This window comes from Falco punctatus (genome assembly GCF_963210335.1).
Source record: "Falco punctatus genome assembly, chromosome: 11".
NCBI classification, from domain to species: domain Eukaryota; kingdom Metazoa; phylum Chordata; class Aves; order Falconiformes; family Falconidae; genus Falco; species Falco punctatus.
In genome coordinates this window covers 9,849,234-9,871,480 of record NC_137591.1, presented here as the reverse complement: position 1 = coordinate 9,871,480, position 22,247 = coordinate 9,849,234, and the positions used below count along the sequence as shown (strand labels likewise).

At 44.2% G+C, this 22,247-nt stretch overlaps 1 protein-coding gene across 1 annotated transcript in view; it reads right to left on the bottom strand.

Moving 5' to 3' along the window:
* TRABD2B (TraB domain containing 2B) overlaps positions 1-22,247 on the bottom strand; it is a 306,025-nt gene that overhangs the window by 108,956 nt on the left and 174,822 nt on the right. Inside the window, exon 4 of the mRNA XM_080407652.1 lies at positions 19,390-19,564. Coding sequence (XP_080263778.1) covers positions 19,390-19,564 — 175 coding nt within the window. The remainder of the gene's footprint in view (positions 1-19,389; positions 19,565-22,247) is intronic.

The window sequence follows — 22,247 nt, the reverse complement described above, 5'->3', positions numbered from 1 at the left end:
CTGGCTCACGTCCCAGTACTATTCCATTCGAGCAGCTCTGTTCTTTGGTGGCCACTTAGAGTTGTATTTTATTTATTTAGTGCCGCTAAACCTCATCTTTATTTGTTCATGTAAATTGCCTGAGTGGCCCTGGACTTGGAAGGGAAACACATTTTCTTCCCTAACAAAGAAACAGATGATCTCACTGGCAAATGAGACACATACGGCATTGTGTTTACTTTAGAGTAAGTTCACTTGTGAAACAAGCCACTTACCGAGCTTCCCCCCTCTCCTTTCCTATTATGGGGAAATCTCCATCACTGAGAAGAGGATGTCCCTTCTTCACCTCACACCGTTTCCTACCCCCTTGCCACTGGGGTCGCTGCCCTTGTTGCCATGGCAGGCTTTCAAGTATGGTGCTAGCAGGTCACGCGCTGCAGAGGTCTGATCCAGCCATAATGCATGCTGAAATCAATAGGATTCCGTTCCTCCTAATGAAGGCATGAACTTACAAGACAGTCTGTCCCTTTGTGCTCAATGAAGATATAAAAAGGTTTCTAAAAAGCCAGGCTCGCACTGAAATTCAGCCAGGTTTTCAAAACTGCTGCCTAAGAGCTCAGGCCTTTTGAAAATCCAGCCCTCAGCACAGGCTCTGGTTACCGAGCACTTAACTTCTACTTGACTAAAGAGCCAAACTGTCTTAAGATTTTGGGTACTTGGAAATCTAGCCCTTGGATCTGCATATATGGAATCCTAAGAAGAGCAATGCCATACAATTAAATTGGCCATGGCAGGTAATGCACAATAAGCTGCTGTGTGACAACGCTTCTGGAATAGATCTTCTTGGGGATGCTCCATCCATGGCTGTCCTCCCCCTGCAGAATTACTCTAAAAGCAAATCAAAGACTCAATTCCTTGCATTAGCTCAAGAATAAGGAATGGACATGAACTTCTGCTTCCCACATCCCAAATGAATCTAGCAACGACCAGGCAAACAGCTATTTGCAAAGCAAAAAGTGAAAAACCTCATGGCGTAAAATACCGATCCTATCCCGCCTCAGAGAACCTGCCCCTTATATTCCTACAAAAAGCCACCATGAACTGGCATTCTGGAGGAAAGGATCACTTTGTTACAAGGTCGTCAGCCAGCTCTTCCCAGGAGACCCTGATCCGTTGCTGGATAACAGACAAGTGGCCACCCACGACTTCCCATCCCACGGAAGGCTCATCCAGCCATTTAACTCCACTGAACTCCACAACTTTTCCCAGCGACTCTGTTCAAAGTATCGACAATCTTTTTGGTCCAGGAAACATAATGTAAATTTCCCAAGTCCTTTTTCTTAAATTTTCTCTGTTGCAGCTGATACTCCTCTGACTTACAGTCAAAGGACTGTGAATAAATCAACTGAATGACAGAGTGGAAGAAATGAAAGACTCATCACTAGTTTGTGCATTAAACAGCTGATTTTCCAAAATACATGAACACAGTTACATAGGGAATAATTTCAAAAATTACTCTCTGTATACAGAAGACATGACCACAAATGCTCCTCTCTTAATTCACAACCTGTTGCTATGACACTCCACATAACCTCTGTTCTTAGCTGTTATTAATTAGCAGGACAGTTTTCAGCCTGGGGACTGCTGCCACAAGTGTTACCACAGCTATGAACTAACACATTTGTAGACTCACAGTTAAATGAATTGCATACGCTACCTGGTAGTGCCATTAGAGTCTGGAGCTTTTTACAGCTTTTTTTTCCCCTTTTTCTTCTTCTTTTCAAGAACAAACTTTCTGGCAATTGTAGACCTATTGATAAATCCACATGAAATCTGTTCACATGGAGGGGTGCAGAAAGGCATCCTTTTATAAGGGCTTTTGTGGCTGCATACACATCATTCTCCACCTATGTGTTGATTCACTTGTTTATCTGGGCTATCCCAGACATAAAAATATCTGCGAGCATGCTGGAATCTCATATTTGTTTGCAAAGTAGCACAAGAAACCTACTAGCAGGGGGGGCAGGACCCAAAGCTCCCCAAAGCACATGGCACAATCCAGCTCTCTTGAAGGTACCGAAAATAATTCTGCAGATCTAAGCAAGCCCTAACACAAAATCTCCCCTTGCAGCTGTTGTTCTGCAACACTGGGGAGCATCGTCCCCGAAAACATCTTTCTGGCAGGCAGTGTTATGGTCCCTGCAATTCATCCTGCTGTCCTTTATTACGCTGCAGTAGTCAGTAGAAAAAATAGAGCAAAACTCCCTGCTCTTCTGCAGATGATTTATTGTACAGTGTCTCGGGGGCAATGCTCATAACATTCCTTTTACACATCCGCCTCAGCTTAAACCTGTTTCTGGAGTTAAGTGCACATTGTGGGGAGGAGCAGCGTGAGAACAGCTATGAGATACAGTTGGGTGCACGGGGGTGACGGGTACCTTTCAGTGGCACCACGACCAATGGTACTGTAAGTGCACGTAAGCCGTGGTCAAAGCTAATTAAAGCCAACAGCCAAGTCTTCTCACCCACACAACTTCTTTACCTACAAAATCAAAAGTGCAACCAACTGGGAACACATTCTGCTGCACTATTTCAGTTGCATGCTCCAAAAATCCTGACCGATCTTCTACTCAGGGGAAAAGGAAAAAAAAAAAAAAAAGAATAAGAAATTCCTACAACATCTGAACGGAATATATAGCTATTGGCAGCTTTTGGTTTTGTGTTTCACCCTGAGCTTTCACTGGCAGGAGACGGCAAATTCATGAGCTTTTTCCAAAGAACCCAAGAGAGGAGGGAGTCTGCTTGACAGAGTTATATCTCTGGCGAGGAGCAGTGCTGATAATCACTTTCACTGGAGATGCTGTAAAGTGGCTCATAATTCATTCCTTTTGTACAATAAATGCAGGACAATTAAATCCAGCTCTCTTCAACACTATGCACAGAACTCCGGGACAATCCATCATTGCCTGCTTATGTACAACAGTGCAGAATTAACAGAAACAACAACCAAAAAAAAAGCAGCAAATGTGCTTGGGTACACTGCCTCATCACATTTTCCCACAGTTACAGTAATCCAAGGCTGTAACTAGACTGCACTTAACAAAGCCCCTTCCCTTTTAAGACTCAAGTTTTATTTTCCTGTGTTCATTTCCCTTTCTCACCCAGCAGGATGATATTTTCAACACAATTGTGTTTGTTAATACTAGACTGGTGCCCCTGCCATGCTGGACCGGTACCCAGCCTCCTCTCTGCTGGCCCCTTGGTGAGACCTAATCAAGTATCTCCTTCGTTTCAGCCAAATCTCGGCAAAGCCTCCTCATTTCGTTCCCTGGATCCAATGGAAGTAGATGAGGAGCTGAGAACCTGCAGAACCCTGAACACTGAAGTTTAGTAGAAAACAGCCTTAAAATACAAGTGTTTTTCCTGATCAGTAGAACCAGCAATGTGTGTTTTCCTAACAAATCTGTGTTTGGAGAATGAGCTCCTTTTCCAATATCTAGTAAGAAGTGAGTTGAGTTTACAATCACAGCCTTTTCCTGAATGTTAAGAGAAACTTCTTCCTCTTGCCAAAAGCCACCTCCTTCCAAATAGAGACATAACCAGTCAGCTCCCACCTTCCATCAAAGCCAAGGGAAACGAGCCTATGGGTTCAAAAGCTCCTAGCAGAGATGCACAGCGCTAGGCTAGTCCGTCGCGTGGAGAACTGCAATTAGTTTCCTCCCTTACTACGCACTGCCATCAAATTTCAGAGTTTTCACCTCCCCGATGTTACACTTCTCCTCTTGTCATCACTGGCCTCCAGTGAAGCTGGCCAGAGCACTCTGGCATCCAGATCTGTGGAAGAAAGCTCTGAATATTAAAATGCAGTCTTTTAATGGTTCTTTGAGGAAATGAAAGATTTTTACAAAAAGCCAGTCTAAGGCAGTAGTCCTTGCCCAGCATAAGAGCCTGTTGGGGCCTTGGTTGACATGGCCAAAGGCAATAGTCTTCAAAAAGATCTCACACCTGACCTTTTATAGTGAGGTATTTTTGCCAGATCCAAAGAGAATATTAATGAATCAGGGCCACGTAAGGCTCCGTGTGACACATGTCTGAAACCAGGCTGACAGGACCCAGTAATCTGGGGATGAAAAGCAGTAAAGGGAAACTCACAGTATTCCTGCTTGCAAGCAGTTAAAAAAAAAAGTTTATGAACATTATTTCAGTCTATGACTTGTTTGCAAGCTGTCAGCTTTGTGCTACTTGCCATTCTTGCGATGCAATTAGTCATCAGCATCACTTGGCTTCTTGATATAGTGACATTCAAAACAAAACCAAAAAGAATAACAAACAGGACAGCAACTAATGAGCAATAAAAGCATGTCTATGAGCCAGTATTTTTGCATTCAGTAGAACACCAATATCAAAGGACAACCGCTTTCCTCCAAATTTATATAATCACACTCTTTTTATGGATAGCAAGCAGCAAACAAATTTTTTCCATGTTATTTCTTACACAAAAGCAATCATGTGTTTCCATCCCTAACCTATGAAATGGACTCACAAGTAATTTGAGAAAGCCAGATTTGTTTAATTGACTATTCTACAAGAAGAAATCACTGAAGAAATGATCAGAACCATTTGGTGTCCTCGTGTTGTGCAATATTTGCACTGCATAAATATGGCAATTTCATTTTAACCTTGTTTCCACAGAACACAATGCTTACAGGGCCCTGCTTTCCTTTTGTGCATATGCTTGTTTTTATGCTCTCCCCCGAAATATTCTGAACCCATGGGCAAATTTCAAATCTATTAGAAGAGCAGCTGTCTCCAAGACAGCCCCTTCTTATATATTTTATGAAAACAGATTGCTGGATAGAGACTCACTGATCTCTTCCGCGGAAAGAAAAGTTGCAGGGTGAGCCTTATTAGGGACATCAGAGACCCATAAAGATGATAAGAATGCCCTAATTAACAGAAATACCTCAGCCACAGTTCAAACCTTATTAGGCTGTTGGGAATCCAAGCAAATGACCTAAAACCATAGGAAACCAAGCTTCATTAATGTCACTGCTCATGGCAAGTGTTTGAGGATCAGGGCTTAAAGTCCAAATGACTCCATGTGGACAGACCTTTAGAATTCCTCCAGCCTGGGATCTCACTTACTCTGCGCATCTACTGCATCCAACACAACTAAGCCCAGCCTGGGGATACCTCTCGGGACCTCTCCGTGTGATGTGTGTCACCACCCCAACACGGTGCAACCTTGGCTGAACTTCATACGAGCTCAGGGTTCTCACGGGTAGTACACCAGCACTTACTTCACGTAATTTATTAAGGCTGTCCTGCCGACTGAGCTTTCCAAAAAAAGTTCAAGGCAAAAGTAGGGGCTCTTCTGGAAGGGGAAAAAGCGTGTCCCTCCAGCCTTCAGTAAAACCCAACACACAATGTTAAAAGTTGCTCTTTCATTATTAAACTTCTTCATATTTTGTGTTCTAGTATTTGATTTCCCATGCCCACACACAATACTGGAGGAGTTTAAATAAATAAATTAAAATTGTTACTCGTGGCCCATGGTTTGAAGCTCTGAGTTAAACACATGCCATCGGGGTCCACAGAAGAACTGGATGAAATTCCAGGAGATCAGATTGATCAGTCTAATGGTCTCTTCTGGCATTAACAGTTTTGAGACTATCTCCTGAGATTTTTTATTGACTGAAACAATCTTTCAAATATTCACAATCATCTAAAATATTATTCTCTTTTTATAAAAAAAGCAAGTGAATGTAGGAGTAAGGAAATTAGTCCCGGATTCTACTAAAATATCAAAGGGAATTTTACCAAATGTCAGTCTCCTCAAGCTGCACGTATTTATTTAAAACATTTTGTTTAACAGCAGACGTGAGGGGGCAACTTTCAGGCTAGAAGTTTTGCAAATATTTTAAGTAGACTTTTAATTGACCCAGTTTGACATTAAAAGCGCTTTTTAAACTCTTGATATTGTTAGCCATTTAAGGTAAGTGGCAATAAATACAGATTAATTGAAACACATGAAATGAAACCTTCGACCTGTGGTGGGCCGGTGAAAAGGCCCTTTGTGTGCCGGGGCGGTGGCAGATGGCGTGTTGGGGTTAGGCTAACAGAATACCCCGTCAAGCTCAGTGAGGTTTTTGGTAGCTCACGCTGTGGCCAACTGCAAAGACAACAAACTTTGGGCAAAGGCAAGCAGGGTGATTGGCAGGTATTAAGAAAAACACAAATGCTAGGAGGAAGGGCTGCCTTTTGACAGGAGCGCTGCACAGCGCAGAAGTCAAAGGCAAACCAACACTGGAGCTTTTATTGTGTAGGAGATGATTCAACTGAGAATGTAGATTCAGGAAGACAACTTCTAAGATGCCAGTATTTCAGGGAGAGAATAAATGCTACAGACTCGGTGAGCCCCCCCCCCACAGGGGAGGTTATCTGGTGAGTCTCTCCATAATACTAAAAAAACCCAAACCAAAACCCCTACCCACCTTCCCATTTCTCTCTAAGTCTCACATGCAAAAGGACAAGTTATATCAGAAGACTGTTTCGAAAGGTCTCCAGGTCTGAAACACTCTTCACTGACAGCACTTAAACAGATTTGGCCAGGCTGCTGCTTTCAGAGAACAGTGAAAAGAATCAGACACATAGTATGTCAAAACACTATTTTTTTTCTTTTTTTACTGCTTGCTCCTTCCCTTGCAAAAGGGATAACCATCCTTGATGAAAAGAGATTGGAACCTGCTTTCCTGTCAGTAGTTCTGTTTCCTTTGCACAGCTCCAGGTGGACCAGGCTTACAAACGACTGCGCTTGCACCAGTGGCTTTCCCTCGCTCCAGCCAAGAGGTGAGAAAAGATGGAAACGCTTTATGCTGCTACATGTTGGAATCCATCTCTTCTATGCAATCACAAAGATGGCAAGTTTGCTCTGAGCGCTGGGGGGATGCGAACAGTGACCAAACTGGTTGGCCGTCCTTGGGCTTCAACCATACCACGCGATAGGATGCAAAGGCGGCACCCTGCTACGTGGTGGGGACACAGCTTCCTCCCCCACAACAGGGAAGTCCAGCTCTGGATGAATTTTTCTGGATGAGTTTTCCAGAGCTGGTGGCAGTGGGCTTTCTTTTCCCCAAGAGTCCATGCCAAGATGCTTTTCCGTAGCATGACACGTCAATCTCCTGCTTACAATTTTTCCTCAGGACTATTAAGACTCTGCCACTGGCAGCAATGCAGAACATCACTCAGGGAGCTCTTAGTGTGCTAGCAGCTTGCTCAAGGTCAGGTAGAGGTAAGGACAAAACACCCTGAATTCCTGACTCCTGCTCTCAGGGTTTAATTAATCCCACTCATCTGAAAGTCAGGCATCTGTTGGAGGCCAGTTTTCTCAGTTTCCTCTGTAGTCAGTGGAAAGATGTCTCCAGAGGGCAATTCCTTCCATCTTAAAATACACATCTGAGATAAGTGGGAGGATCTGTCCTCTGGGGGGTTTGAAAGGAACCTGATGATCTTACACAGAAGATGCACTGAACTTTCAGACACCTACAGTTCAAGAGGGAGAGTCCCACCCCAGCAGTTATCACTGTTACCAAGATACTAGATACATAATTTTCAATCTCAAGAAAAAACTAAAATTAAGATCTAACCCTGGCTTGGCTTTTCCCATCCCCATCTGTATTTTGCTCTGGAAAGCTTTCAAGTACTGTCCTCATCACAATGTTTTCTGAGCATCTTCTCCAACTGCTAAGTGACAACACCCCTCGTCTGATAAGCTAATGTTGCAAATCTGCTTTCCTCCAGGTCGTGCTTTACTCTTTCCTTTGTCTCTTAATTTTGTTCCCCATTGCCAGTGAGCTGTTTAAGCTCCCAAGGGAATGACCTTCATCCTGGGGAAAGCATTCCTGGACTCTGCACGCAGGAATGCTGCCCCAGGCTGCCTCCTAGACTCATAGGAGTTTCTGATGCTCTTTTCACCCCTTGGCTACTTAAGAGCATTTTTGGGCATGGTTGATGGCACACTTGGCCAATTAGCAGTAGTGAAGCTGCACGGTCTGAGCGCCCATGACTCATTAGGTTTATGGAGAGTCCTGGAGCCATGCCCCAGTCACCGTTACAAATCTGCTCCCTCGTACTGCTCTGGCCATGAGAATGAACACCTCATCAGAGGGCAGCCCAGAGGTAACGCGGCTCCTGAGACACTCTAGATAATAACTATTTACTCTAAATGTCATCATTCTGTTCAAACCATGACTGATGTACGTACTGCACGCTACATCCTCCTGCATGCAGAGGAACCAACAAAGTGCGGTTGTCTATGGAGACGTGTCTCACCTCCCTCTCCCATAGAGATTTTCTGAGATCTAATAAAAGTTGAGCTCATGCTGTGCTCTTTCACTGGATGCACACTATGAATTTCTTTTTCTACATCCAATCACTTATTTTCATGAAGCATGCAAGAACTTACTATCTTGGAGACTCTAGCCATCTGTCAAGTTCGGTTATAATCAGCCAACAGATGAAAAATTTACGAGGGGGAAAGACATATTCACACACACCCCCCCCATACACACACACACATACTCACAAACACTGTGATTGCTTAAGCCTCATTTCCTTCGGAAACCAGATTAAAAATAGCATTAATGTCAATAATGAAGTCTTTATTTCTTGGGCAGATTTCTGTTCCTTTTAAACCAATCCTCCCAGTGAGAGGTACCGCAAAATTTTCAACTGGAACCAGACCGGATTGCTAAGTGATAAGAACCTCACAGCAGTTTCACTGTACCTCAAACACCTCAAGGAAAAACGCAAAGTGAATGTGAATTCTGTATAAATACTGGAAACTGGTGCCGAATTTCATACTGAGTTAACCCAGTGGTGGCATTTGATTTTTCTCTCCATTTGCATTCGGTGTATAAATACAATTTTTAAGTTTGCAAACCTCAGTATTTAAGGTATTTCCCATAATAAAGTACAGAAAAATACTAAAAATACTCAAGTTATTTATTTTAGATACAAGTCTCATAAGTTTCAGTTCTGCAACATTATTCCAGGAAAATCACGTAGGTTTCAGTTTTCTGCCAGGGATAGATCCAAAGCTGAGCTCGAAGTGCTGTCTGTAGATTAAAAAGGTGTTTGGAACTTCTCTCATAGAGTAATTTTCAGTTGGTAACAGTTTATCAAAACCAAAGCATGTAGCAGGTCTCACTGAATACCTCTTGAAAAACAGAAGTAGTTCCAAGACTGATCTGTCCGGCTTTTTGCTTATTCACCTGCCTCCACTTTCCCACTGTTCGCCTGGAAGTCGACAGGAGTAAAGCCTGGTAGTTCTGAAATCACGTTTTGCCATGTCAGAACTTTTTAGCTAAATTGCCTACCAAGAGCTAGATCTCCGGGGGCTACCGACCTCCAAGCCAGTCACCTGTGGGCTTCCACCAGCCACAGCTCTGGAGCTTCTACCAAAAGCAGCACCCCATTACCAGCACACCAGTGTTCTCCATTTTTTCTAAGAATTCCCTTATTTTCAAGTTTTGTTACTCATTCCTTTTAGAAACCAATCTGAAAGAGCAACATTTCCCACGGATTGGAGTTGCTTCTCTTTGCCCATCAGTCAAATCCAGACTTTGGTCTATTGCACAGAGCAGAAAGGGAGCAGAGATTCAGGCATGAACTCGATCTTTTTCCAATTTCAGATGGCAGCTTAGCTATTGGACTTGGGTTTGAGCCCAGTTTTAGTTGCCCCCAGAGCGATTCTGTCCAACAGACCTCTTGCTTTCTACAGGCTTCTATAAAATGGCTGAACAGTGGCAGAGTTTGTGCTTTGAATGTCTAAGAGAGGTGAGTAACTAAAGTTTACGACATCTCTTCTTGCTGGCTGGAGCTCTAATTATTTCCCCTCTGCCTCTCTAAGTAATTCTACCTTCACTTCACATTTCTGATATTTAAATATTTTATTTTTCTCTTGGCAGAGGTACATTGCACACACGTTTTCTTTTCCTTGACACGTCTTCTGATCTACCAGAGAAAATAACAATGGAACTGGGATTTAATAGGCTTATAACAATGTCATTCATATTTTCCAGTGATGTGAAAGTAGCAGCCTAGATTAAAGACTGAAATGACAAATAAATGTTGACTCATCCAGGTGCACACACCAGTCACCTTGATGTCAGTTGCAGAACTACCATTAATTCAGTGAGAATAGGATCCGATCCCAAACCCATAAATCCTTCCTCAGCGAGTTTGCTCTGATGGTATTCCTGGCATAACCATGACCAAGAAAACCTGGAACTCTCACAAGAACACCCAGTTTAATGAGATTTCCAGTCCCACTTTCCATACCAGTAAAAATCCTCAAGAAATCCACATAAATTACAGCCAGGCTTTTTAAAGCTTTCAGTTTCACATCTACTTTTGCAAAACAACTCACTCTAGCCAGCAGTCATGCCCTGTCTTTCCAGTGCACCAGGATGATCGCTGGTTCTTCTCCCTATGCAGTCCTCCTGCAGCTTGGCCCTAAAACTGGTCAGAAATGGCTTGAACCCATGGGAGACTGACACCATGAGCAGTACAAACAGGTTCCTTGTTCTACTAAATCCTCTTCCCACCTCCTGCTCTGACAGCAGAGCTGCAGGGCATGTGGCTGTGGAGCTCTAGGGTGCCTGGGACATCCATGGTCCTCCACTGGAGCAAGTACCCAGGCAGGAGGGGTAGCAGAATGGAACATGAAGCCACATCAACCCCACCAACATGCATTAATGTGAAACACTACTGAAGGATTTGGGCTAGCATACCAGGCTCTGAATTTAAGGAAACCGAGCGGCCAAATTTCCTTCTGCTCGGGGAACCACCACACAGCAGGGTGGCTGGAAGTACACTGGGGTGCGCAGACACCTTAATGACCGCAGGGAGCACACGAAGGTCCCCAGCTGAGACAAGATCCTTGGATCCTGTCTGCCGTTTCACACGAGCATCCCACAGAAGCCTCAGTGTTAGGGGAACACTGCCGGTCGTGGGGTTCTCAGAGGGCATACCCTGCCCTTTCAAACTCTTCCCAACAGCAGAGTTAATGCTGGTTGGGAATATTCTGATGAAACGTTTTGGGGATGGAAAGTGATAAATTATCTGGCATCCGTACATTGATTTCAACACCCCTGTTATGTAATCTAGAGTTACATGGGACCTCTGTCTGGTCTCCTGAGAGCTTACAGGGTGGCCTGTGGAATCCACAGCAAGCTAGCGTGCGTGTGTGGGTGAAAGAGTATTTCATCCCATGTTTAAGCCCATTCCTGTTCAGCAGAGTGCTTAAGCCTGGGTGTAAATCTCTCATGATTCTTTGCAGTTCTGAAAAGAGAAAATTTCCTGAATTATGTCTACATTTTTACATCTCAAATGTTGAGGAGAAATGCAGCAAGGGCACAGCCAAAATCTCTATATTATAGGACAGGAGGGGCCAATATAGCTTTCTTTTCTTTGAGAACAGGCAGGCAGAATTAGACTTACACAGTAGAACTTGGCACAAGCGTAATAATAAATACGATATGAAAATGTCAGGGACCCAGAGGAGCTGACATTAGTGTATGCATGTCTTTAAACCAAAATCCTACTGCGTACAGGCAACTTTCCCCATTCATCATGGGAAGAATTACACCAGAGATGGTAAACGCATACACTGTGGTTTGCAAGGCCCGTTTTACTTGCTTTTAACATTTACTTGAATACGTGCAACTAGCAAACATAACTGCCTGGATCTGGGGCTGTACCCTCCTTCAGTGGAGGGACGATGGAAGCAGGAGTGGGAAGCAGCCAGGCAGGGAATTCTCCACCAGACCACCCAAGGGAGTCCAGGGCTGGTGCACCTTCCCCCCGCAGTTTCTGTGGTGACACACCAGAAGAAAAAGCAAACTGCAAACCTAATTACACGAACCTGTCCTCTTTCGTGCTGCATCTCTCGCCTGCCTTGGTTGGTACAGGTGACAGCAGCCTCAAGATAGCTCTCACCATTACCTATGCTATACTGTGTTTCTACAATTAATATCTTGTTATACAACAGGAGTTTTTCTTTAAACCCGAATCGCAGGAATCAGCCTTCAGAGGAGCAGCTCCCTTTTGACAATAGGGTAGTGCAGGCAGGTTTATTTTGGCCTCCCTAACTCGGGCGCTGTCTCTTCGCCAACTTAAGCTTCAGGCGAAAAGCAAATATTCAGGGGCTTCCAAACCTCCATACTATACAAGATCAATGTACATTTAAAAAAAAAAAAATAATTGGGGGAACTTTTTTTATTTATTTTAAACCGCTACAGGCTGGATTTGCACTTGGAACAAGCCTTCCCCCAGTGGAGTATCTCCTGATTTACAACAGTGTCTGAAAAGAGAATCGGGCATTGCCTGTTTAATGCAGACTTTTAAATGAATCAATTACATTGGTTTGGTCAAAATTAGCACGCTAGTCTATTTTTAAAAGCCAAGTGATACTTTGCCTTAAAACCTAACAGTAAAAGAAGCCCATACACAAAAACAGGCCGACCTCACTATAAGCATCTGGATGCCCAAATAAACACGAGCAGAGGGAATTCTAGCATCTGCAAACTGTTAATTCACCCTTTTCTTCTCTTTTGTAGGCTCGCCAAGTTCAATCTCCTGGTCGCCAACTTCTTGCTCCACCGAGACAACCCGTTGATGAACTGTGCTAGTGATGTCAGTAGCACCACTAATCAGTGTTGGACCAGGATGCCTGACTCGGGGGATAAAGTCTCTTTATATCCCAGCCTGCAACTGTTTTTTCTTCCCTCTCCCCCCTCCCCCCCTATTTTTTCTTTTATGTTTTACAGAGGATCCAAGACTAAGAAAAGAGCTACACAATCCTGGAAGACAGAAGGCTGGACTTCCAATGCCAGGCTGAGTTGGTTCCCAGCGGCACAATGGCGGGTGTAACTTCGTATCCGATTTACACACAAGGTTGCATCCGCCGGGAGTGCAAAACGGCTATTTGTATACTCAGCATCTGCAGATCCCCAGCCCTCAGCGTGCAGTTGGATGGCAGCCTCAAGGCATTTCCCTTTTGAAAAAACACTTTCAAGTAACATGTGTGAACCTGAGTGCCAGACCTGGTGGCAGGTGCTAATGGCTTTCACAAAGGCTCCCTGGATTTTAATTACTTGTGTTTAAGCTGTGTATAGTATCCATCACTTCCTTTCCTTTCCCAAAATACTGAGTCAAAATACGGTTTCCAGTAACAAAAATAATCCCACCTCCACCTCCCCTCATCTTCCCCCGCCACAATCAACAGCCATCATGTTCCATCTCAGTTGCAGTCACCTTTTTAGCTGTGGATGAAGCATATTCACGACACGCTACATCATCTGGGTATCTCCCCAGGAGCTCTTTAGTTTTTGGAGAAAAATCAGCACCTCTCACATCTTGCTGTGTTCTCGCACTAACCCCCTCCTATAGAAAAGTTGCTCAATTCTCTCTTTCCCTAGTGAAAACAGCGCAACCTGCTTCTGAGTCCCATGATGAAGAGCCACCAGATAATTTACTAAAGATTTTGGAAACAGTATGGAACAGTATTGTTTGAGAGGTTGGACTAAATGACCTTTAAGGGTCCCTTCTAACCCAAACTATTCTATGATTCTATGATTACTGTTAGCAGTGTGATTACGATGATTGGAATCATTGCTGATGACTCTGACAGCCCAAGGCTGGCTGAGAAAACTCTGCGGGACGGGGAAGGAATTCACCTGTTCCGAGCACAGAAACGTTCAAAATCTGCTGCTGCTGTTCCTCCTCTGGGATGAATTCCTTTGTTTTCATGGGAGCCCACAGACATCTACAACAAAGCCTGTATCTTTTTTCTTGCAGAATGCCTCAGAAATTTAAACCTAATCCTTCAGCCAGCAGGTACCTGATCTCAGCAGCCTAAGCCTACAGCTGAGCAGAAGGGGTCCCACCCTCACAGCCATCGACCCCTCTTAACACACCCACTTCACCAGGAGCTGCGGCCACCAGCACGCCCTGGCTTCAGCCACACCATAGACAACAGCCTGGGTCTTCCCTGACCTCTCGGACACAGGGGGCTGCCTGGACCGGGTGGGGTGGGGAGACACGTGCTTCCCTCCACCGCAGGACTGTGGTCCAGAGGCAGCCTGATTCCCCTCCTGCTGCGGGAGATGCTATGGTACTTACATTTCAGCTCTCTCTTCCAGCACTAAAAGAATATTCTCCATAATATGTTTATTATTTTAAATAACCAAAAGCACTGCCTTAAAGCCTACTGATTTGGCTGCTAATAAACATCATGAACTGGAGCAGCATCCGAATTTCTGAAGCAGTAAATCCAGCTCTCCGCTACAAAACTGACAGTTCTCATAAAATAAATAAAGAAAGAAATGCATGCAAGTAAAACATCCTAAGGAAATTATCGTTCAAATTAACTGCAGACATAAATTTATCCATCTGTTATCATAAGTGTTACTCAAAAATTATTTGCCCATAAAAATGAAATAAACCAGAGTGATTTTTTTTTCTTAAGCACTGACTTCATGTGCATAGTCTCAGTTGCCAAAATATTAACTCTTTTTAACAGCCCATGTGCTCTTGGCCATCTCTTTCTTGACTGTAAATGGACCTTCATAAATTGCCAGTGCTTGTTTGCTCTAAGGTGCTTCACTGTTATTATGGATCAATAATTCCTAGCAATCCAGGATGGATTTTCAAAACACAAAACCCAAGCAAACCTTCCCCCCCCCCCCCCGATTTTACTTGCAAGTACTCTATTTAGCTACCTTTATTCATTCAAAGGGAAAAGTTACGACGCCTGTTACCTGAAAAATATCACTTAACTGCACAAACAATAAATGTTGTTTCATTACTAGAGTATAGCTACAGTGAATATGGGTATAGTGAGACTTTCACATTAAGTCTGAATACGGTAAACCCTGGCAGGAGAAGAATGAAGTGTACAGAGCTGGGTATAGAGCTGGGTCCCGTTCTACCCAGGGCCTGTATTTTTCTTGGAGAGGAGAAAGAAATGAAAGTAGAAAGAATAAATGGCTATTTTCACTTCTATGTGTTTTATAAAGGAATAAATTAAAAGTCTGAACTGGTCCAATGCATTTAAATTGTGAGTAATGCCATGGAAGGCAGGGAAGGGGGAAATCTATTGAAAAGTTTACTTTTTATTTTTAAAAATGGCAGAAAACTGAAAAGCTCCATTTAGAATTGTGTAATTTTTTTGTTTTAGTACTGCTAACTGGAACCAAAGAAAAGAAAAAATAAATCTTTCAACAGCATAAAAATGCTTGGCTTTACTTGGTGGATCTGAAAACTGTTTTACCTCAGCTTGCTTGGATATTCCAATGCCTGTCCCCTTACCACTCCTTCTTCCCCAGGACTCGTCTGTTCAATGTTTAACAGCCTTGTGCTCAGTTACGGACCAGATCCTGCACTACCTCCCCTAGGATGCACCAGGAAGCCTTTGCAGCTCAGCTCCAAATGGCACGTAGCAACAGGCTGCTGGGAACCCCAGTTTACAGAGGGGAACAACGACTCCCAAGCACTTGCTATGTCGATTGCTGTCTGGCAGAAGTGGACTTGCTTTTTCAGAAGCAAACAGAAAAATTCTGTTTTCCCCAAACGCCCAATTTTTTACCGAAAAACTATCAGCTGAAAGATTTTTATCAACCTTCGTCTAAAAGCAAAGCAGGATGAAGAAAGTAGAAATTCTGTGTACAAAACAACTAATAGCAAGGCCATAAACATGCAGAGCTGCACAGGCAATGAAATTAATTGCCTGCTATATTCTAATCAGCCCAATGACCATAGCTTTACTGGAAAATAAACATTCTTCAGAAAAAATAGTAATGCTTTTCTCCCAGGGTGACTCCTGCTGTACATGAGCAGCACTCCACACCAATTTCCACACAATTTTTATTTCTTGCATATTTCCGTGTGTTTTATAACAAACTTCCATCTGAAACCAGTAGGGGTGTTTCCAGTGGTGACCTGACCTGCCAGATCTGGTGGGACCAGGGTATGGGATCTTGCACTACTTGAAGGTTACTTAGATCTGGTGACAGGAGTTGCCATGTCCCGCTCCAGCCACATGTTTTCATCCAGCCAGGTGGGAACTCAGCTTACACTGGATGAGCTATGGTTTTTCTGATGGCAAAGTACACGCCATGGTTCAACCCAGAAAGGATTTCTGCCAGTCCGAAGCCAGACGGTGGCATCCCCCAGCTCAGCAGCACTGGGTTCCTGCACCACCATGCAGCCAAGATATCATCATTTTGGTTTACAGCTGAAGCCAGCCATGGTTTTCATCCTGTAGAATACTGCTTTTGGTCATGGTGACCCCTGTGCATGGTCTAGGTTTGGTTTCTTTTTGTTCCAAACAACAGCACATACTCCGGCAGGAGTCTATAAAACATCTTGCTGCTGCAGCTGAGAAGGGTACGCTGAACTGAACCAGACTGTAATTTGCAAAGACACCTGCGTGGCGTCTCCTGGCTTAGTCAAGCTCATTATACTAATTTAGTGTTAGATGTTACTGAACTACCCATCCATGGCACTGGGATCTTGAATCAGCCTGAGGATGGTGCCCCAACAGAGCAACAGAGCTTCAGCTGCTGCAGGCAGCTGCGCAAAAGCCAGGTGAACCCAAGTACGGCGGTTTGCACCAGGTACGGCTCCCTGGGGGGAGGCCACCAGAGGAACCAGCAAGGGCTCTCCCTCAGGAGGGCTGTTTGCAGGGTAGGACCCTGTCCCCAAGCCCCTTGGCTCCAGCTATAACCTCCGAGTTACAGGATGCCACCGAGCCCACATGAATCATGGTGCAGGGCTTGGGACTCCCTCCCACAGCAGCCCCACTCCGTAACACCGCATCTGGTGAAGTTTTTCCAAGGTGTGTTTCTCATAACAGACTTATTTTCTTGTTTAGCAAAATACTTCTTTTTCCTAATTTTATTTGCCAGCATAATTTTATCCAATTCTTCCCTTCCCAGAAACTATGACGGAGATTACGAAATTGGAAACCAATTCATAATATACACATATAATTAAATTATTATTCATTCATTGGTTCCAATATCCTCAAAATAAATGGATTAATGCAGAGATCATGCTTAGCATAAGAACAATACTTTTTGCGGTGCATTGTCCAGAATATTTTTTCAAATTATTTCCCCTCCATCATGTTAGCCTTAAATACGCAGACTCTTAAAAGAGGTGAACTAACTTTTGCACTGTTCTGAGAGCAAATGCACTCCTGCAGACTCTATCAAAGTCTGTCCTAACAAAAGGTGCGTTCCTTAAAATATTGCCCTTCAGAATTCATGGGAATATGTGAAAGCCTCAACTTTCATCAAAACCACCCTTCACTTCTATAAAAAGCAAAACCAAACCCTTAACATTTAAGAAAACAATCTGAATTCATGACCCGAGCACATACCTAAAAAAACCCCTTACAATTCAAGAAGCAGATATAAGAATGCAAAATACAAAATGTACCAATAAACCCCACTCTTACAATTCAGCGTGTAAAAAAGAAACACAACCAAAAAAAAAAAAAACAACCAACAAACCCTAACAAAAACCTTCAGGAAAAAAAACCTGCATTTGAATCCTAAGAGAAAATGAACTTGCTTGCACTTCAGCCACATAGAAGTTTTGGCATTGAAAAATTAATAATTTTCTCAATACTTACTGCACAAAGAAAAAAACACCCCAGGGAAAAGAGGAGGAATTAATTGTACTTAAAGTAGGGATGGCCTGCTTTAGTGAGAAAGGCCAAAGGGATGCTGCAACAAAGAACCCAAAACAAAAAGCTTTCCTCAGCATGTCCCGCGCCCGGATTTTTAACAAATCTGGGCTGTATGTGTCTGTTCTGTCCTGCTGCAGTCAGTGCTAGGAAAAAGAAATAACCCAGCAACAAAGGCTGTTTTCAACATAACCAAAAATGAGGAGTAAAGGACAAAACGGGACTTGCTCTTTAGGAGCCAGCTCCCCCAGGTGATGCTGCCCAGGAGCTGCTCTCTGACGGGGACAGGGAACGAAAGCTCAAACCTCCAACAACTTAGATGTCACTTTCTATAGAAAGCAATGTGCAATTAGTATTCATTTGCTCAATTTGATTTCTGTTATTATCACACACAAATAGCTGCAGTGGATTGGCTCCATGACCCATCTAGTCCAAGGTCCTGTCTCAAGCCATGGTCTGTAACTGATACCCAGGAAAAGCATTTACTGAGCAGGGCAAGTGGGCGATCGTACCCAGTTTATTCTTCCAGTATATACTGGTTAAGGGACTTCAAAAACTGGAGACTACATCAAAACCATCATGTTTGATAATCACTAATAAACCTCACTCCATGCATTAGACCAAGCTGGTATTTATGAATCCCTGTCCAACTACGAAGCACCGTGATATATTTTCCTACTGTAAAAACAGTTAAGCAAAACTCCTTGGACAGAAATACCAGACAAGCTCGAGATTAAGTAAGCTTGGGAAAATTCAGCCTAAACACATTCAACAAATAAATGCATCAAAACGCATGTATCTCTGCTAAACCCTGCAGTCTTTAATCAAAGCTCCCACTGAAGTGAGTAGCGAAAAGTGAGTTGTTGCCAAAGTTCATAGCAAAAGCCACGGGATGAGAAACAAAGTTCTGTCAAAAAAGAGAAATTACCAAGGAGAGGGAGCAGAAGGAGCAGATCGGTTCTCGGCACGACAATCTCAGGCTGCCTTCAACTTGAGGGAGCTCAAAGAGCCACTTAAGCTGGTGCTCAGGATTTGGCTGAACCGGGGCCTGAACAATTATTATTTATACTCTTATCACACAAAAATGTGAATAACATCGCAAAGAGGGGAAAAAAGAAAACCAAGGGCGGGGCAAAAAAGGACAGTAGCACATACTGTTGCAGGCTCACAGAAGTACTATAGACATCTTTGTTCTGCAGACCTCGCGGAAAGAATTTAAACAGGTAGAGGTACACGCTGGATTTTTACTTAATGATTTTAAATGCTGGTATTTAGCTCCACACATAACTCATACACTTGTGCAAGGTCCAAAACCAGCCAGTTTGCACAGGCAAACCACCAAAGCAGCTAAGTCACCCACTGAGAAAGTTTAACGGCAGCAACCCTGAGAGGTCTGGAACCCCGAGTCACACACACGTGCCTATGCCACAGCACCGGAGCACAGCCTGTCCACAGCCCAGCTGCAGCCAGACCCACCTCCTACACCAACTCACTGCATTTCTGAAGCAGGTTTAGACAAACAAAAGCCTTTCCCCTTCAAATGGAAGTTCCCTAAGAATTCTTCCCGCAGGACCAGAGACAAAACCCCAAAGCATTCAAGCCGCTTTACTTTCAGTCACAGTAACCGAGTACAACAGAAAAATCTCACACCGTACCTGCTCCAAAGGCAAAGAAGAAGCTCTTGTCTGCGTTCTCCCTTAAAAGCGCCATCACTCTTTTCCCCATCCTCTCATTCCTCTTATAGATGAGCTCCTGTCTGAAGTAGCTGTCTATCTCCTGAGCCGTCACCTGCTCGTGGGGTGGGAGCGTTGTGTTGATGAAGTTAGGGACCTGAAATGGAGACAGAGGCTGTAGTTCAGGTGACAGTGGTTTAGTAATCCCCCAAACACTGGACGTTTTAATCTAGCCTTATTTAAACCACCTGAGCATCATTATCATACAAGAAACCACCAGAAGAAAAGAGCTTGCTGGTAATTCTACACAGGAAAAAAGAATCAGCAATCAACATGCCTTTTTTCTTTTTGTTAAACTAGTATTTTATTAAATGCAACTTCATTTTGATTTTTCTCTGTCCCTTCAGCAGAATGTAGTTTTAGATGTTATAGTTGGGTGAGTTACTAAACCCTTTATTTTCTAGTTGTTTGACACAGCTCACTGGTGATTTAGCACCAGAACAAGCCCTGCAATCTGTTCTCAGCCAAGGTCACCATGACCTTGAGTAAGGACTGCAAGATTTGGCTTGTATATGCTCCCTCTTAATAACCTAACAGGTAAAAAAGCAGGAAAGGTTAGCAAATCCAGGCATAGGGAGATGCAAACAGGGTAAACCCCTCGCCTTTCTTGCAGTTTTAGATGCTATCAGGCCTCACCAGAAGAGACCGTGCATTGCAACACATAAATCCCCGGAACATTTCTGATATTTTTGAGAAATGGATTTCCAGAAGAACTGCTCCTTCAGTCCCTGTTTTTGTGAGGAGAGACGTTCGTAGGCACGGGAGAAAGGCTGAAACCCCAGGGACCGTTCAAGTCAGTGCAGCAGACCCAGCAATGAGCCGAGACCCAAGCTAGAGCGGACAGACAAGCCGGAACGTCTCTGACTGACTGTGGGGACAGGCGACTCCTTCTGGCATGGTGGGGGCCCAGGTCTACCCCCGGCCCCGCAGCCAGAAGCGCTGTAAGCGGGCACTGCTTGATGGCTGCTCACAGGACCCAGGCACCTTCCAGCGATTTTCTGTGCCTCGCCACTGGAAAGCAGCTCAAACTGCAAAGCCCAGACGCAGGTTTCTGAGTCCCCGGGGAGCTGTAAAGCCGCCAGGATTTCCAGCGTTAATCTGAGTCCGTGGTAACGGTGCCGCATGCACAGCCCATAGGGGGAACGTCCCTCACTCACTGTGCTGAAATACTTGATGCAAGTTTCTTTGCTTAATTCTTTCTCTGGTCTTCTACTACACCAAGTTCCCATCCTAGTTTTCTAAAACTTGCCTTTAGTCTTTGTTTCTCAGCCCACCTCTTACCTTCCCACTTGGCCACGTGATTTTATCACAACAATTTTTACCTCTTCCCACCCTCTTCACTCACACCGCCTCTCCAAAAGCTTTCAGCAAGTCTTAGGAAAAGAACTAATTTCCATCTTCCCAGTGGCTCTTCTTAAAGCTTTTTCATTGCAGCCTCATCTACAGCTCTCCTAACACATGGGGGACCAAGCAGCAGAGAGATGTCACCGTGCATTATGCAGAAGGACAAGTCTAAGCCTTGTTCTGGGTTCCTACCAAAGGCTGTACCCAGCTGGGTGAGATAGAAATGGGCACTGCATCTCCTGAGCTGGGGAATCCCACGTGGCTGGAGTTAATCCTGCTGTTGACAGTGACCTGCCCCAGCTATGCAGTGCAGCTCGACCTTCAATTTTCCAAACAGCTTTGCAACGTGCTTTGCCAAATCACCGTTACATCTCGCAGCACGTCCCTCCTTAAGGGTTCAATCACATTACTCTTCTTCTGGGCTTTCCAGCACGGCTTGGCTTTGCCAGCCTATCTTGTGAATTCCTCAGAGCATGCAAGTACTTTGCGCCTTGTTCTCAGTTTAGCCCTCTGCCAGCACTCAACAAAAATAAGTCCCATTAAGCCAGACCTATCAGAGACACCAGTTTCTTGTTAATACACAAGGAAGTTGCCTCAGTGTCTGGCAAGAGCTTGCGTTCGTCTCAGAGGGATGCTGGTGGCTACAGCAGCGAAGGATGTAGTGGCTTCGATTCCTGGTGAAAGGCAGGGAGAGATTTTTGTTGCAGGAATAAAGCCTGAGGAATAGGTAACCATTTTACGCTTGCAATAACCTCTGCAACACAAAGCTGTGCATCAGTTGGTCCATGCAGATACTGCAGGCCTTTGGATCTCCTCTGTACTAAGGCTCTGTGTTTAATGCTTTGATGTAGCTGAGCCAGGAGCCAGGGGAGCCTTCAGAGATGGAAATGCAAGGTTAAAGTTCTAGAGAGCATCTGAAGGCTCAACACCCAAGAAGTCTCTCCCCTGCTTTTGGCTGAAGTGACAGCTGGGAACTGATGGGACCTGGTCCTGAATGACCTGAGGTGCTTTGGGGAAAGCCAGGTACCGCACTGCCAGGCAGGACAACCGGCCCTTACGCAAAGCATGAGGATTGAACGGCTTTGTGCATCCCACTCCAACCAGGGAAAGCTCTGCTGCCAGAGGCTTAGATAGTCCCAGGACAGAAGTTGTGTCCAGACCCTGACCTAGAGGCTGTTTGCCAAGAAGGAAAGCACCTTCCTTCAGCTTGTGTGACACCATCACTTGCAGTCCTACATCCGTATTCAACATAGGTTGTTCCTACGCTTTATCTAGCCTGAAATACAGTCCACAAAAGGGAACCATTTACTTGCCTCTTTTTGTTTCTTCCCTCCCATTCTTTCTTCCTCTTCTGTGGGAAAGAGTTTGCCAATGGCAGAGAGATAAATTTAAAAGGAAGCGCTGGGTTTTGCCAACGCTTCTCATGCTTGTCCAAG